Raw genomic sequence first — 19,428 nt, 5'->3', positions numbered from 1 at the left:
AATATTTGCTTTCTCTGTACCAAGGTTGCTGCAGTCATTTCTTTTCAACTAGAATTGTTTTTAACATTGTTTTCAAATGTATTCTCCGTTTAGAAGGGTGTAAATGGTTATAAAATGTCTATTAGAAATCTATTTTCAAACTTTCTTTACACTTAATTTTCATTTAGAACAAACATTGTATTCAATGGAAAATTTGAGAAAAGAAATTAGACGGATATTTGTGTCTAATAATATAATTATATATACTATGAGCAAAATATTTTGCAGCATATAATATATGCAATTGATGGGTAAATTTCTTAAGACTTGTTACATTTTCTAATTGAATCTAAATCGAATACCGCATTCAATTGAAAGATACGTTTGTATTACACAAGGCTTAGTGCGTTATAAATAATAGTTTAGTCTTCAGTGTCGAAAGAATAACAGTTGGTACATTAGGTTTAATTCACAATTACTATAAATAATACTATTACTCTTCAGTGTCACCAAATGACATTGTATACACTAGGTTTAATTCACAAAGCTTAGTGTATTATTGTAAGTAACACTATTACTCTTCAGTGTCGCAAAATGACATTGTATGCACTAGGCTTAGCGTGCTATAAATGATACCATTTACCTGCAGTAAAAGACAATAATATACAAGGTTTAATTCACTGAACCAAGATTGCAGCTACATACATGTTTCAACTTTTAATTTTCATGCTAGTTCTAGAATTATATATAATTAAAGGATCTGCTGGTATTAGAAAAAGTCAAGTATCCTGAGATGCTCATTTTGAGCTGTGTTTATTTGTTTTGCATTTTGCACAAAGCTACACGAGAACTATCAGCCCTAGCCGTACTTGATTTAGCGGTGATAGACTAGAGAGAAGGCAACTAGTCAACACCACCTACCGCCAACTCTTGGGCTACTCTTTTTCCAAGGAAGAGTGGGATTGATCGTCATATTATAATGCCCCCCCCACGAGTGAATGGGCAAGCATGTTCGGTGTGACGGGGGTCCGAACCCGCGTCCCTCAGATTGCGAGTCGAGCGCCTTAACCACCAGGCTATCCCAGACCCATTGAGTCGTGTCTAACATCCTAAAACAGCTGGAGTTGCTACCGGTTTAATGGTATCAACTGGAAGGAGAATTAAACAAAACTTTAAAACTTTTATGTCTTATGAAATTGTTAAATAACTATAAATATTAATGCAACTGATAAACAACATATACATTCGAGAACACAAAATATATCTGTCTCTGGAAAATGATCGTTCAGATTGAACTAATAAGCAATGTAACATTTCGAATTAAAAAGCTGGTGATCGTAATTTTAAACAGTATTGATATGGATCTACAGAGCAAACGTTTTTATTTATTTCGTAGCGTTTGCTCTGTGGATCCGTAAAAATTGTGTTGAAAATATAATTTTTTAAACTGATTTACTAGGAAATTTTGTAACTAAGTAATTCGTAATTCTACATTATTACACAAAATTAAGTAAGTGTTAGCAGTATGGAAAAGTCGTTTCAAGAAAAAATAAAACAATAACAAAATATATTTTCTATAGAAAGTTTTAATTCAAGTGTTTTAACTCAAAGCTGGAGACCTCGCGTTTGTTTGTTTTGTGAGCATTTAACAAGCTGATATTGTTTATAACAGCGCTTTGTTATGAAATTACGAAACGCAGAGATTGAATACGTTATATCTAAATGATTTTTGAGCCTCAACACATCGTTACCGTGCAGTCATATCCGGTCATGCTCAGTCTGATAACTGTGCATCTTGATAATAGTCCTGCAGCGTAACATCCATTGTGAAAGTTCCGTGGAAAGTCTGTCACGTTTAGATCACATCATTCCTTCCAGAATATTTCCAGAATCACTCTAGTGTACGATTACGATGATTTTCTATCGTTCGTTTTAACAGAACGATGGCACAGAGATCCATAGGCGCTCCATCTGACGTCTTTGTAGGGGATAACACGAATACCCGTATGATTCTCCAGCTGCTTTATGTATGCAATGGTTGAGCAGATATGTCATGGAAGCAGCTTGTGTACACGTGTTTGTATCGCTTTTCCAAAGAAAGATATTTCTTGATTATGTTGTTTACTGTTGCTTGTGATATGTAGAATTGTTTTCCCATTAGCCTTTGTCTTCGTGAATCCCCACCTGCTGCAAGACGCTATACTTTGCTTATCAAGGTTGGGTACATTTGATACGGGTCTCTTTCTTGATAGTTCTGGCTCCCCAAGGCAATTCACATTCCTTTGATTTCCAGTGTCATCAAGTACAAGAGATATCGCCATCTTTGAAATCTTAAATCCCAATCTGAACACATCTTTATTATTTGAATGTGCGATTATTTCCGTCAGAAAGGGCTGTTACATACATTACCTGTTGGTAAATTGGTGGTATTACACTACATAAGTAACACTATATAATGCCAGAATGTAGTTTGATAAATGCATTTCACCGCGTTTTTAATATTTGATCTTGGGCTACTTTCTCCCAATGAATAGTGGAATTGAGCGTAACATTTTAAAAGATCCATGGATAAATTGGTGAACATGTTTGCTGAGGGGTTTCGATCCCATGAGAAGGAGATAGCGAAACGAGCTCCCAACTACTAGATATGTCAGGCCCTACTCACATGTGAACAATAAATACTTTTTTCCCAGTTTAGTCACGTATAAAGAATGGTATCCCGCAAGCTAGCAAGGCATAAACATTACTTAAACTACACAGTGCTCTTCTGAAGGTACTTAAAGACATTTTTAAACAACTTTTCACGTAAAAATAATAAAATAAACTTTATTACCCTAAAAAGAACCTAAGAAAATTTAAAAACACGACTATTTTTGGTCATAGATCTTCATCGGGTCTCAGTTAATTTAAAAAGTATTTCATTGTTGGAAATATAATTGTTATTTAAAACACTTTGAAGAATATACGAGATTCTACTAATAATACTGATGTTCATAGAAAAGATAAAATATAGAAATATGAGAACTCACTAGATGAAGTAGTTATATTTAAAAAGAGAAGAATATACGAGATTCTACTAATAATACTGATGTTCATAGAAAAGATAAAATATAGAAATATGAGAACTCACTAGATGAAGTAGTTATATTTAAAAAGATTCATATATATATTAATCGCAGGAAAGGTTTTTCTTTATAGTTAAGGGCCATGTGAATATATTCCCTAAGGCTGATTTTTCATTCCTGATAAAATACTTTCTGTTATGTTTCTATCAATGAAGTTAAAAGCACCACAAAATAAGTACATTTTTTTACCTTGGTATTTCTTAGTATTTACACTTGAGAAACCGACAGATAAATGACATTAGCTCTGCTCAATCCCTGTATAATTGCACTTAATGAGACTCACATTTAGCTGAGAAAATTCGTTCCTCAGGCATTAGTGTAGCTCTTGTCCTGTCCTTTCAACAAAAGTAGTCAGATACGGAGATTTCCCAAGACTATCTAATTTCCTGGACTGACGATAATGCTGACGGGATAGGAAACGGATCAAGCTGCTGCATCTTTTTTTTTCTGTATTAATCACTTGACAGAATCTTCTAATTCCCAACTAATGTAATAATTCACTCTATGCTCCTTAAGATATGTGTCCATAGTTCAACTCATGGTTATTGATGTAAAAATGATTCCCATGTAATATTGTTTTTTCCTTCTTTTTTAGTTTTATATGTTAAATGATTAATGGGCTCAACAGATTCAATACATTATTACTTACGCATGTAAGCCCAACATGAAGAAATTAATCTTTCCCTGGTAAAGTTCGAATCCTTTGAACGATTGGAAATAAGATAAAGAAACCAATAAGCCATTAAAATTAGCCATTGACTCATACAAACTTTAATTTCCTCAGGATATATATATATGTATTACTGGTATAAAGCATAACTGTATTTTATTTCAGGCACTGTAAAGTTGATTGTCAATTGCTTTGTATGTATCCTGAATTAACATATGTTGTATACTATGTTTTCTAAAATACGCTATAAACCAGTTTTTGAATAACACTGGACGACAAAAGAAATTCTGTTAGAGAAAACTCAAGTGATTCGTAGTAATTTGATAGTGCTGATTTCAACAATGTAGTCAGAATCTGTCAATTGCTTCTAGATTTTAGTTTATAGTAATACCTCAATATTTTTATCAGCACCATGCAATCAACTTAGTACAATAGATTTATGCTGTGAATCTAAGTTTACTTGGACAGTTTCATGAGCAAAAGGCATATATTTTTGATAACTTCAAATAATGAGTGTATTGTAGAGGTGTAAAATTCCAAATATATTGTTCATATATAATATTTGTTCTCGACATAATTGTACTACTTCATGCTTCATTAACACGGTCACCTGCTCCGCACAGGAATAACAAAATCATCACGTGCTCAGTTTACTAGAACATTCGAGAAATCCCTCGACTGAGCATAAAAGGGGCAGAGTCGGACGACTCTCTCTCAGATGCCTCTCACCCACTCAGTTGGGTACTTCGCCTCGCTCCTTGCACAGTCAAAACAAAGTCCGATCTTCTTCCTTTCATCATACCCGCGATATAATCAAATTCTGCAAAACTGTATTTTCTAATATTTTAAAATGTAGTTCTGTAAACATAAATTATTCTATATATTTTAGAAAATTATTTGAAGTGCTGGCTGTCTCCAGTTCAAGTATAGTCCGCAATTGTAAAAAATCACCCAAACAGTTTCTACTAAATTTGTGAAAAAATATACTACAGTTTTACGAAGGAAGAACATCACGAACAAGGTAAAAGGAGATTACTACCACTATTTTGGGTGTAAAATTGACGACCAAGTAAAACATTGGACCCCATATGTGTGTTGTATCGTTTGTCCATCTCGCCGAATAAGAAGAGAGCCAGTATGCCATTTGCAGTTCCCATGATATGACGTAAGACCGTAGATCATTTAACAGACTATTATTTTTGCATGACTAATGATTCTGGATATTCAGGCAAAACTAAACAATACATTAAATATCTAGATATTATATTTGCAATGAAACCAGTGCCTCATGGGGATGGTCTTCCAGTGCAACATCCACCAGCAAATTGGGAAACAGAAGAGTTATTCTGAGAAGAAGACAATGAATCATCTTCATCCTCTTCACCTAGTAATTCTATTCCTGTGGCACTTCAACATGAACTTCCTCTTTTGAGCACACAAGAAGAGCTAAATGATCTGATTCATGACTTGTTTCTATCAAAGCAGCATGGGGAACTTCTTGGCTATTGTTTACAGCAATGGAATTTATTAGCTCCAGGAACAAGGGTTAAAATTTACTGAAATCGCTATCAGAGTTCTGCTTCTCATTACAGCATGCAAGATACTTTAGGCACTGAACATCATTCTCAAAAATGAAGACTTTTCATCAACTCAACTAAAGTTAGTCTGAAAGCTGTACTTTTGCACAATGGAAACACTAAGCCATCGATTTCTGTTGCTCATGTTGTAAACATGAAAGAAACGTATAAAATCATGCAGATTCTATAATACATTCTTAAATGCAATTTTCAATGAATTAATAAGGTTATTAAAGAAAAAGTTGTTATTTTTACGATATTAAAGAATATTTTGAATAAATCTATCATAACTTGAAAACTAGAGGTGATCAGTAATTTTCAACATGATTCTTAGAATCAACATCATCAAATTACTCAGAAACAGTTGTAAGTTTTTGTTTTATTTGTTTATTTGTTATATTTGTTCTAGTAGCAAGAACATTTTTTTGTTGTCCAGCATAATACCAGAATTTAATATTCTTGAATGACTGGTTCTTTGGCTCATGACGTAACTTACAACAGATACACAGATGACCCCCAGTAGCACAGGGGTCTCGAGTTCAAGTGTCATTCTGTTTATCGACTTTTCACGTAAAATTTTAATTATGACACTCGGAATCATTCTCTGCTTACCGATTTTTTTCACGTAAAATGTTTAATATTAATTATTACGATATAATAATATTACCATTCCACTTGTTATTAACTCATTTATAGTATTATTCAGCCAAGTATCGTGCATCTACTGTTTACATCTTTATGTAAAACATTTTCAATTGAAGTCGCCTACTACTCCAGTATGGTACAAATTAGGATAAACGAGACAAAATATCCATCGTCCAATTTAACATTGATAAAAACAACGCAATAAAATATGTGTAAGAAGGACATCTTTATTTCTAGCCGCGGCATAAAGGCTCACAGAAAGGCTTAGAGTTTGTTTTTATTTTTTCAAGTACAAACGTTTAGCTCTGATATTTCTTGACCGATTTGAGATATAATTACAGTTTTAGACTTAGGAGGTCAAACCCTTTCGATTGATGTGTTTGACCACGCTCAAAGTCTCATAGATTAATTTACTCTAATCCTGCCTAAAAGAATTGAAAGTGCCGTGGATATTGAGGATTATTTCTTGTTATACATTGAAAGTTATTGCTTAATGTTTATTAAGACATATTACTCATTTACATAACAAAATGCGCATAAGCTTTGATAAAAATGCCAAAAGCAACGTAATTTATTTTGTTATGGTTTTCGTTTCTTTAAAATTTATAAAAAGATCCTTAAAATTATTTGTATGTCCATCAACAACACGTGATGTTTCTACTACTGTTTCCTTCTTCACAGAGAATTATCAAGCAAATCCTAACCAAACAAACTACAAAGAATGTCTAGTGAAACGTTAATCTCAGCTCAACCTCTATTTCCATGCCCTTGTAAACAGAATTCAAACTGAAACATTGTTAAAAATCGGAATGATTAGTTAATATCGAACCTCGATTTTTACCGTTATAAGCTCTCATACCGCCAAATAAACTGAACACCTATGATTGGTTAGATTAATAACCCGTATAAGTATTTTTAATTAGACCGTGCACTTATAAATCGATAGCCCCCCGTGGCGCAGCGACATGTCTGCGGACTTACAACGCTAGAATCCGGGTTTCGATACCCGTGGTGTAGCTTTGCGCTTAATTACAAACAGAAAGACATTAATCGATGGATTGATAGTTATGTATGTTCACGCGTATACGACAGTGAATATTATCTCCGGATTCTTTCCATGCGGCACTTCTTTCTAGCTTGTATGTATTTTTAAACGTTAAATTATATGCAGCCTTCAGTAAAATTCTTCCAGCTCTATCTATATTGAATTTTTCGAAATCTTACTTCCGAGATATCTTGGCGTACTTAGACAACTCAAATTAAGGAATTTTCTAAGGTCCCTAAATTTGAGTTAAGATATCGCTGTATCAAGATTTCGAAAAATGCAATACAGAAATAGTTAGAAGTAAAGTAAATCGCCAGTAAAATACATGTTCTCTTTCCAAGATCTGAGCTGTCAAAAAACGCACAATTTCATGTTTTTTTTTTCCTATTCTTTATTGTACATATTTCTGTATGAAATATTTCGGGGTTCATGAACGCCATTTTAAATATCCCGCTAGGTACATCTTATAGGAACTAGTTATATTGATGGCTGATAAAACTGGAGTGATCGGACGAATTTAAAGAATTAGGTAAAACAAAGCATAGCTATTAATTAAGCATTTTCATATTAATGATTATCAAAGGAAAAAAAGTGGGTGAAAAAGGTTTATTTATGTGGATCCATGTAAATAACTATTTTCAGATAATAAATTAGCATAGTATCCATCAGTTTTCTTGCATGCATGCGGCTATTTCAGTCTTTTCGTAGTGTAGCTAAAACAATTAATTCCAACGACAAATAAGATATACTTTTAATCACATTCTCAATAATATATAAAATTAAAAAATAATATCTCACACTCGTGATAAAAATCGTGTTTAGCTGTAGATGTCTTTCACATTCCTGAAAAAAATCAAATCAAAAGAGCAAGAAAAAGAAAAATTATATAAATATTATCTTCTAAAAATAAAAATGGTATTTAACATTAAAGAAACCGGACATACAAAATAATTCAATATTATGATAACGTGTTAGCTCAATGTGTTTGCACTAGCCTTCCTAATTTTGAAGTGATAGACTAGAGGGAAGGATGCTAGTCAACACCACCTACCCCTAACTCTTGGGCTGCTCTTTAGCAACGAATAATGGAGTTGACCGTCCTATTATAATGCCCCCACAGGGCGAGCATGTGCGGAGTTTCAATCCCGTGAACCACAGACTGCGTGCGAAAGTATCGCTCTTGTCAACTGACCATGTCAGGCCTATTAAAAGAATTAAGAAAAAAGCTAAAACCTTACATACAAATATTGTAGAAAAACTATAACTTTTTGCCAGAAAACTAATTTTACTGAGAATATAAACACATGTATTTTATTTTAGTTGAATTCATAAACTGTTTTATTAATATTGGCACATTGTATACTCCAGCATTAAAATTTCTATCTGTTTCGAAGGTTTAATGATTTCTGAGATTAAGCATATAATTTATTTGGAGACATTCTTTGAAGAATAAAAATAGCACAATTGAAGGTAATTTTTGTCTCAGTTTAAGTGTAGCATGTATTTATAATTAAAAGAATAGCATGCGTCTGTCAGTTCCTATTGGCTAATTATATAATGGTACTTTTACGTTCATACGAGTGCAAAAGTGAAAGATGTGTAACGGGCATTATTCAATACGAGTACAAACACCTAAGACAATTACTTCACTAATGTAAACAAACACGCAAAGAAACACGTTAAGTTGATTATTTAATTTTCTTGGCTTATAAGTAATGTAATACCATTATATTGCCATACAAATTCTAACAGGCACCTAAAAATCGATAGTTAAGCCTATAGTTTAAATATGATTCGTACGCGAATCATAAGTTTACCCGCTAGGGTAATAAAATATTACACCATTTCCGTTATTGGTGGTAGTGCACCCGAGTTAATTAATACTTTAGGTGGTAGTAAAAAAAAAGTTGAAACCATTATGGAAGAAAAAGAAAAATAAGTGAAAAAGCGACAAACGAAGACAATTGATTTTTTACACTTCTTGATACCATAATTTAAAATGTGCACTATTTCATTACGTCGCTTTATCATGAGTTCGATTAAGGAAAAAAATTCAAGAGCTTTGTCAAAGATGACGATTATCCAGAAAGACAAGATGTTTATAGAAAATTGTTGGTTACAGAGATATATTTTGTTTATAGTCATTTATAGCTTTGTCAAAGATGACGATTATCCAGAAAGACAAGATGTTTATAGAAAATTGTTGGTTACAGAGATATATTTTGTTTATAGTCATTTATAGCTTTGTCAAAGATGACGATTATCCAGAAAGACAAGATGTTTATAGAAAAATGTTGGTTACAGAGATATATTTTGTTTATAGTCATTCTATGTTTTTTCATTGATTTACTTTAAATCTAAATACAACTTCCTCCATATTCTGCTTAGTACGTTTTTGTTTCATTCATGTCCTACTACACAATACAACAACAGCATCATTTAAAACACATACCCTTCCCATATATATATATAGTATTCCACTTAATAATGCTGAATATGCGAAACATTTTGGGGCTTTAGACACAGCACACGCTTCGAATGTGAGAGGTCAAGGATTCAAACTCGTCTACATTCCTTGCCCTAATTTTTTGTCTAAACAATGTTTCACTAGTCAAATAATTTTAGTACAAACATCGTAAGTGAAGCGCGAGTTTCTCCTCTAGTTTTTACTTGAAAACGTATCGAACAGAAAGTGCGGCATACCAAACATACGAATTACAGATAATTTAAATAACAGCTCTTATTCATTTAAACGGCAAAACTTAAAATATAAGGGAAGAACATATTATGAGAGAATTATTACGTTTCAGGTATAAAATATCGCATTGATTACATTGTATTTGCTTATCTAATGCCTAAAAGTGATTATTTTATAAATATATGCGAATGAAACAGTCGACTTCCTTGTTTTATCAATAAGTTAAGTAGTACTAAAGGAATTATGAAAATAATACTGCTTAGGCTAATTACTATATGTACTAAAGAAAAGAATCTTCACAGCAGTGAACCAAGTTGTCAATATAAATTCTCTTTAAAACTAAAAGAACAAACGTTTCATCCATGAAAATTCAGAAATAAAGCGTTTTTAGTCGATTTGATATGTTCAGGGACTTGTGATTTATCACTAACGTGGTGTAATTTGATTGCACTTTTTTTTCCCTCTTCCCCAGAATGGCTCAGCACAATAAACGTGGATCAGCACCGCCCATTCATTCGTCTTCTCCTAGCACTAGCACAGCACTGTCTCCTGTAGTCCAACAGGCTCAACAGTACTTGGAACAAAACATCAGGGCGTGGTTGGCACCAAAGCATAGACAGGTATGATTTGTCCAAATATTGTGACATTTAAAAATTTACCGTCCATATCAAATGTGACAAAATACAGCTTCTAAACACGGAAAACGTAATTTGGATCTTTACACTCTTGCACATATATTTTAACTTCAATATTTCATGTTGGGAAACGTAAAATTGGAATTTTATTCCAGTTGGAACGATGTCAACATGGCAGTAAACACAGTGAAACATTCAAACCCGAGTGTAGCAACAAAATAACTGTAATGTTTTATATGAAATCCCATTTTATAACTTATAAATTGCTACATGTTTTTAACTTCAACGAAGACAAACTGCAAACTGAATTATTTATGTTTAAAGCATAACACATAAACTTTAACATATTGTAACTGTAGTTACCACAAATCGTAGAATAACTTTTATAACTAAATAAATGTTTTAAATCTATAAGTTCCAACTTGAATTTTGCTTATAGCAACTTGTAACAATTATAGTTAATTGCTGCTTTCATAATCTATAAAATAAAACGTATTTTAATTTTCATTACTCGAAAAAAAAAGGTAAAACATTTAACATCATCATTGCTTTTGTAACTATGAATTAATATATATTTTAACTATGACTACTGTAAGGTATAAACTGTAACATATATATTCCTTGCTTATGTAATCTACGAACTAACTAAAACCTTCTTTGTGGTTGCTACAAATTGTAAAAACACGTAACATTTGGCCACTGTGTTTATTTTCTAGCCTATAGATAATAATTACAAACCATTTATAAATCTCAGTAATGAAATCTTGAACCTAACATCAGCATTGAATTGGTTTATGTACAACCTATAGATTCTTACACATTTTTAGCTTATATAGCTTTCTAACACTTTTTATTTTGCTCCCTAGTGCCACAGCGATGTGTCTGTGGACTTACAACGCTAGAAACCGGGTTTCGATACCGGTGGTGGGCAGAGTAGTAGAAAGCCCATTCTGTAGCTTTGTGCTTAACTTCAAACAAACAAATCTGATACATTTTTATTCTTGCGTCTGACTATTGAATAATTAAACTGTAATCTGTATGTAAAGGATACTTGAATAATCTATAGTTGCTGGCACATTTTTTATATCTGAGAAATGAAATCGTTAAATTGTAAAATTTATGTAGAACAGATACTTGTATAATGAACACATCTTAGAACATTTTAAAATGTAACTACTGAAACAGTTAATTTATAACATCTATATTTAATGGGTGCTTCGTCGCAGTTGAAATATCTATTATTTCACCATTCCATACATTTATTCAGTTGAAGGATCTGCTATTTCAGTTTTCCATAGCTTTATTCAGTTGAAGGATCTGCTATTTCACTTTTCCATAGAGAAATAGCAGATCCTTCAGCTGAATAAAGCTATGGAAAAGTGAAATAGCAGATCCTTCAACTGAATAAAACGTTTCCATAGCTTTGTTTAAGTATAATCAGGTAATTATTTCTAAACGTAGTTGCTCTGCAGTAGTTAGTTTGCATTCTTGTAAACAGGCAGTAGAAAGACCTAAACTTGCGTTAACCCTCAAGTCTAGATAAAGCTGCTTACATGGCATAGCAATTGTTCTATAAAGGTTTATAATTATGGACCTTGTTATTGTATCGTTTACTCTTAGAGTAAGATCCTATTCATTTCAAGGGGGTAATACAGAGACTTAGGCAAGCTAGTGTAAGTTAGCGGTTTATCTCCTTTGGAAATATATATTGATTATGTTTGCTGACATAGGTAATCTGGGATTATGGATACCGCATTAGGATTTTCATTTGACTTGACAATGCAATATATCACGATTCTTTTTTCCTGGATTCGTATCCTGCATACGTGCTTTTCTCAGTTATAGCAGAGAGAGATAGAATATGAAAGCTAGTCATTGAGATAAAGTCCCAGCACCACGTTTCATTTATATTTTGACTAAAGATTCTATTTTACTTACTTCTGGATGATTCTTTTCTTTTGTTGTCCGTGATCATAATTAATTATTGTTAAACTGAATCTGCTCGTTATTGCAGATACTTATAACTTCATGTTGTACATTAACATACCTGAATACCACAGTTGTATAACTTATGAGTTGTAACACTCTTTAGTTTTTAACTGTCTCAAATCCTAAGTTTTTATCATTAACCTCTAAGTCCGAAAATACTGGTCCCCTTATAATTGAAGAAATTGATTATTGTGTATGTAATATTAGGATTTCTGTTATGTACCAAGGTTTGTATTTGGGTATGTGTATTACCCTACACTTTACTTGTTTTTTTTTTCCTCGCAGCTTTATTGTGCCTTTTGTTTGTTAGGGATTTTGTAATGATTTCATATGGGGTATTTTTCGACGTGATGTACCCAATAACCTACGTTTATTCTTGATAGGATAAAATACGATATCCTAGACATGCATTTAGTCATAGTTTTAAACATAAGCATGATAATTTACCAGTAACTACTGTCTTGACCGGTGGTCATTTAATTATCAGTTGCTTACTCGTTTGACCAATGGGGGTTTTAGTCAATCGTTATAAGTCATTTTAATTATGGTATATACCTACAGTGCTATACCCACAAGCGTCTAGAGTCTAGGGGATCGTCTTCACGCATACAGCATTAAGTGCTTAACTATATTTGTTTGTTTATCAAAACATGATGCATTTCAGTTTGAATGTTTATATGTGTAAGATCCTCAAACGTTACTTTGATAAACATGGGAAATACTACTACCTTAGCTTACTATGTGTTTCATCTATAGTCAGACGTAATGACAACTACAAAATTCAGTCAGTAAAATCACCGAATGTCTTTCTGGTGACATCAAAACAGGCACACAGTAACATGTTCTAAATACCAAGAAGCACACCACAACAATAGATGAAACTGATATGCGTATAAAATACGTTGATTATGAACGTATTTAGAGTTGTTTATATAAGAACTTACGAGTGAAAGTAAAAAAGTATGCAATAATGTATCAATCACAATATATTCTACATCCAGTACTGAGAAATGTTGCACCAACAACAAGATGAAGGAATGTAACAAACTAGGAATGCACTAAAGTTTTCTTATTAACTGAAGTTTAACGTCCAGTGCTAGTTAAAATATATCAACAGTTATAATTATTTCTGTTTACATCAAGACAGACATGCAGTAATATGTTTTAAGTAACAAAAGGTGCAATACAACAATATCTGTACAACGATATTTGTAATATTACGTTCAATGCGAACATAGTTAAAGTTGAGAAATGTTGCACCACCACCAGCAACAACAAGAAGTATGTTTGTAATATTACGTTCAATGCGAACATAGTTAAAGTTGAGAAATGTTGCACCACCACCAGCAACAACAAGAAGTATTCTAACAAATTAGAAATATATTAAAATTCTGTTATTAATCAAAGTTTGATGTTCGTTGATATCTTACAATATGTAGGCTTTCAGAGGATCCAAGAACTAACTGTCATGGTTTTGCTTGTTACCTTCCTTCCAGCTGTCATGATCTAGCTTCTTACCTTCCTTCTAATTAAGCTAGATCATGACAGTTAGAAGGCAGGTAAGAAGCTAGACCATGATAGTTAGAAGGAAGGTAAGAAACTAGATCATGACAGTTAGAAGGAAGGTAAGAAGCTAGATCATGATAGTTAGAAGGAATGTTAGAAACTAGATCATGACAGTTAGAAGGAAGGTAAGAAGCTAGATCATGACAGTTAGAAGGCAGGTAAGAAGCTAGACCATGATAGTTAGAAGGAAGGTAAGAAACTAGATCATGACGTTAAAACAATGATAAAACGCTTTCAGTTATGAATCGCCTTGCGGAAGACCACATGTTCTCGAAACATTGTATTCTATAATAATTGAATATAATCATTACTTTTATATATTACACATTGTAAAATATTATCTAACAACATTTGTATATAGTCATCGCTTTTTTAACAAATGAATTGTATAACGTCTTTAATTCTCATTGGTGAAAGCTGTAATATATACTAGCAGAAGCCCACAAAACATTGTGGTCAAATTAATATCTTTATTGCAATAGCACTTCTTAAAAACAGGATTTCTAGAATAATGCAAAATAATTCTAATCGCAGACACCGAAATCTATAAGTCCACTTGTCGTAGGCCTAACTTTATTAAGTACAGACTATATTCAATAAAGAGATAAATTAACACTGTAACTTGTGTACGTTTTATACTTTACTTCAGTTAGTGTTAAACTTTACTGTACTTAATGCTATCAATAAATAGATTTATAATGTTATTTTACGACTTAACATTAGACTTATTTTAAAAGCTTTCAATATGTTGTTGTATAAAATGTCTACTAAAATATACGCCACCCCAGTGGCACAGCGGTATGTCTGCGGACTCACAATGCTAGAATCCGGGTTTTGATACCCGTGGTGGGCAGAGCACATATAGCCTATTGTGTAGCTTTGTGCTTAATTACAAACAAACTAAAATATATTAATATGCCACACGTACGCAGGGGGAATTCGAGGGGATTAGGTCGAACCCCCTATTTTTGTGATGTAAAAAAAATATGCTTATATAGTTATAGCGCAGCTGCTTATGGCGTTAAACGTTTTCTACATAGTCTACCTTCATCTGATGAACAATTAGCATTTTTTTGGCTTCAAATAGTTGCATGCAGTGGCTTCTCTTGATACTTTGTATTTGGAAGTCCGAAGCCGTATTGCCACTGTCAGGTTTTGTAGGCCGGATTCTTTGCCTCTCCAGGACAGGCCCCAAATACTGGATGACTGCTTAAAAGTGTGTTTCATTGTACCAAATATCTTAATGTTACTGAAATTAGTTGCCACACTGCAACTAAGATCATGTTCATCTGAACGTTCAGCATCTGCTCTCCACAGGTTGAATATTTACCTGAGGTTTACACAAATCAAAGAAAGACTAAGTGCTCTAGCTTTATTACATAACCATTATGACACTGCTGTTAACATTGAAACTGTATGAAGTTACTTATAGAAAAGCATCCCAGAATAGTAGAGCATGCTAACATGTTATTTTAGTAGTGCATACATGTACGTATATGATAGCCAATGATTAAAATAGTTCATGTACTATTGTTGTACAGAGTTGTTTAAATTAATAATATAATATAACTATTAATAACTATGAGATGAAATATTTATGTATAATCCTGGTAAAGCCAATCAATTGCAATGAGCTTATATGTCTTTGAAATTACAGCTTCTTCATCATAAGCCTACAATTGGTAAATTTGCATGATTTTGTATTGACTGCTATACCTGTTTGTTTTTTTAAGCTACGGCGTTTTTGATAAATAATTATATATTTTAGATTGGTTTGGTATGGGAATTTTGTATTCTAAAAAATCAGTTATTGCTAAATAAGTCCCTTAAAAATCACTATACTTTTTTATAATTATAGAAGTTTAGCCAGAAGAAAATGCTAATGCTTATACTGCGTTAGTGAATGTATGTAGGCCATTGATATATAAAATAAGAAGAAAAAGTCTTAAAATAATTTTTCTCACCAAAATGTATGATATTATTATTTTTTTTTAAATTATGATTACTGTGATTTAAATTATTTTAGGCTAAGATAAATTAAAATTAATATTAAATTCTTCGTTGTAATCAAGCTCAACTTCCTTTATCCAACGCTTTATCATACGTTGCACTCCTTGCAACCTGCAGTTTATCTTGTAGATAAAAACAACCCTCGCTAGGGAGCCGTTTCAAACATAGGCTTTTGGGGTTATTGATCTCTTCAACGCTTTTGTTCAACGATGGCCCTTAATGGTAAAAATGCGTGACTTACTCAGAGGTTTCGGTGTGAAAAAAAATAGACTGGATAACTGGTTTGTTTCTCCATTTCAGGTAATCTTTTCAACTGAAAGTATTCTTGCTTTCGTAATAAAGTGTAAAATTCTGCGAAAACCTATTATTATGTTTTAATAGACATTTATGTGTTTATATAAAGAACAACAACACCGTTTTTGTTAATATGCTTTTTCATGAAACGTATACTGTTTACCTAATAAGACCAAACGGTTAGCCGGTGTTTACCGGCGAAGAATTGAAAGTAACTGTAGTTTAAATTTAATTCACTAGGGATCTCGCCTCGCAATCTGCGGGTCGTGGGTTCGAATTCTTATCCCACCAAACATGCTCGCCCTTTCAGCCGTGGGGCGTTATAATGTGACGGTCAATCCCACTATTCGTGTTGGCAAAAGAGTATCCTAAGAGTTGGGTGGTGATGACTAGCTGCATTCCCTCTAGCATTACACTGCTAAATTAGGGATGGCTAGCGCAGATAGCCCTCGTGTAGCTTTGCGCGAAATTAAAAAATAAATAAATATAATTTCTGTAATAAGAGAAGATAATAAACGAAGATTGTGTTTTCTTCGCGTCAAACACTATATTACGAAGATCACATTATTTGTGTCAGTTTTTCACCATTAGACAACTTCTATAAGATCATGAAAAGTCTTGAAAATACGTTTCTAAGGTGCCTTTTAAACGAGTCTGATTTCTGTCAAGTTTGACTGTAATCAGCTAGTTGTGAATTGAGCTGAATGTTTTATCGGAGATGTCGTGGTTAGTTTTCATTTAAAAAAAAACAGATTTTTCAGTATCTTGCATTTGTGATTTTTATTTTTATGTAATTTTTATCGGTAATTAACAAAGCAGAGTTTAAAAACTGATAAAAAAAATTATCGTGAAGGTTGTACTCGTATAGATGCAGACTTTTGTCGTTAGATTGTATTTTCTCTTTCACGAATTGGCTTTTCTAGTGTAATTAAAAGAAAATCCCAAGACCGGTTCGTTGGTGTAATTTGGTGCTTTTACGACTATTAGCTATGCGATTTTCATCCAATCAATATCGTTTCACCGAGATACTGCCGGTTGTTTTTCTTCTCGTATATACGACTTAGCAGGACTATAGTAGAGCTGATTTTGGAGAAGAAAGCGCAGTTTCAAGCTCTCTGTTGCCCGAGATGGTATAATGTCATCCAGTAATGACCAATATCTGAATTTCTATTTCAATTGCTCTTTTACAAAACGGCTAAAACTACTGTGTTTTTATAATATATGAAAACTCTCATTTTTTATCGCGTTTATAATAGGAAGTTAAAACATACCAACTATTAATGGGAGACCATTTAAAACTACTAGTAAAGTACACGCGACCTTACTTTAAATTTTACAAGACTTCGTATTAAATAAAATATTACTGTAAACGGTAGGTTTGTCTTTGCCTTAACAAAGTATCGTTTTCAATCGTTTTGAAATGCTTGACAGCTGGAAACGATTTAGTGACTTATTGTTTACAGTTAACTAATAGTGATTAGTCACGTATTATAAAACCATTCGATAATGTTATTCTAAACAATCTACGAATTCACCGAAGGTAAAAAAAATGACATGTACTCATGTTACATTTAAAAAAGTCAGAAATGTGTCTGATAGGTGCGTGGTATAGTAGAAACATCTTTAGACAGAGACAAGAAAATATTAGATAAACCACATCACCACTTGATACAGACAGGAAAAATATTATATAAACTACATCACCACCTGATACAGACAGGAAAAATATTAGATAAACCACATCACCACCTGATACAAACAGTAAAATATTACATAAACTACATCACCACCTGATACAGACAGGAAAAATATTAGATAAACCACATCACCACCTGATACAGACAGTAAAAATATTATGTAAACCACATCACCATCTGATACAAACAGTAAAATATTACATAAACTACATCACCACCTGATACAGACAGGAAATATATTAGATAAACCACATCACCACCTGATACAGACAGTAAAAATATTAGATAAACCACATTACCACCTAAAATCAGGTTACGTATTTTACACCTACACTATATGTACTGTAATTAATTTTTATTCTGTAGCATTAACTGCACGCGGTTTTCTTCAGAGATGTTTAGAAAGAGTCCAGCTGACGACAATATAAAACTGGAGCAAAACTTCAATTTATTAAATTATCATCGGTTAAAACCATCAGAAAAGCACAAAATGCTACGAATATTTTAAAACAATTCTTCTCTTTCAAAATGACTAAACGAAAATCTGTGTTGTTTTTAATAAAATTAAACTGTATACAAATAAGAAAAGATACATTTTGTATGTAAAAAGTGTATACTTTATCAATGGTTGTTTTCAGTTAGCATTCTTTATGCACAAAGTGTTTATACTCTTAATACTCAATCATTATATTTAAAAGCGTAGGCACTGTTAAATGTGAAGTTTGATAAGAAAAGTATACAGTTTAAAAACGAAAAGAAACTAACTATTTTTAAAGATATAGCTTGTTGCTATAAAACTATTTAAAATATCAGAAAGATATAGATAAATACAAAAACAAAACACCTAATTTGAAATGGACAATCTCCCCCCCTTAAAACATATGGAAGTAATTCCACACTTCTGTATATAAGATGTAGGTGTTTGTCGTTGTTATTTAGTACAACGACTCTGCTCATCAGGAGTATCCAAACCCACCCCTTAAAACATATGGAAGTAATTTCACACTTCTGTATATAAGATGTAGGTGTTTGTCTTTGTCATTTAATACAACGACTCTGCTCATCAGGAGTATCCAAACCCACCCCTTAAAACATATGGAAGTAATTTCACACTTCTGTATATAAGATGTAGGTGTTTGTCGTTGTCATTTAGTACAACGACTCTGCTCATCAGGAGTGTCCAAACCCCCCTTAAAACATATGGAAGTAATTTCACACTTCTGTATATAAGATGTAGGTGTTTGTCGTTGTCATTTAGTACAACGACTCTGCTCATCAGGAGTATCCAAACCCACCCCTTAAAACATATGGAAGTAATTTCACACTTCTGTATATAAGATGTAGGTGTTTGTCGTTGTCATTTAGTACAACGACTCTGCTCATCAGGAGTATCCAAACCCAATTTTTTGTGTGAAAAACCGCTGAACCACCAGGGGGCAGGCGGTTTTTAATCATTCTTTTTAGACAAAAGTGCAACGACTTTTAAATGGACAATATT

The 19,428-nt window shown here is 32.7% G+C and overlaps 1 protein-coding gene across 2 annotated transcripts in view; it reads left to right on the top strand.

Moving 5' to 3' along the window:
* LOC106471090 (kinesin-like protein KIF26B) overlaps positions 1-19,428 on the top strand; it is a 358,285-nt gene that overhangs the window by 40,983 nt on the left and 297,874 nt on the right. For both annotated transcript variants that reach the window (XM_022400595.1, XM_022400592.1), the window contains exon 2: positions 10,212-10,359. In XM_022400595.1, the coding sequence (XP_022256303.1) occupies positions 10,213-10,359 (147 nt within the window). In that variant the 5' untranslated portion in view covers position 10,212. The remainder of the gene's footprint in view (positions 1-10,211; positions 10,360-19,428) is intronic.

The sequence above is a fragment of the Limulus polyphemus genome, unplaced genomic scaffold (assembly GCF_000517525.1).
Source record: "Limulus polyphemus unplaced genomic scaffold, Limulus_polyphemus-2.1.2 Scaffold110, whole genome shotgun sequence".
NCBI lineage: Eukaryota > Metazoa > Arthropoda > Merostomata > Xiphosura > Limulidae > Limulus > Limulus polyphemus.
This window is presented reverse-complemented; position numbering and strand designations above follow the sequence as displayed.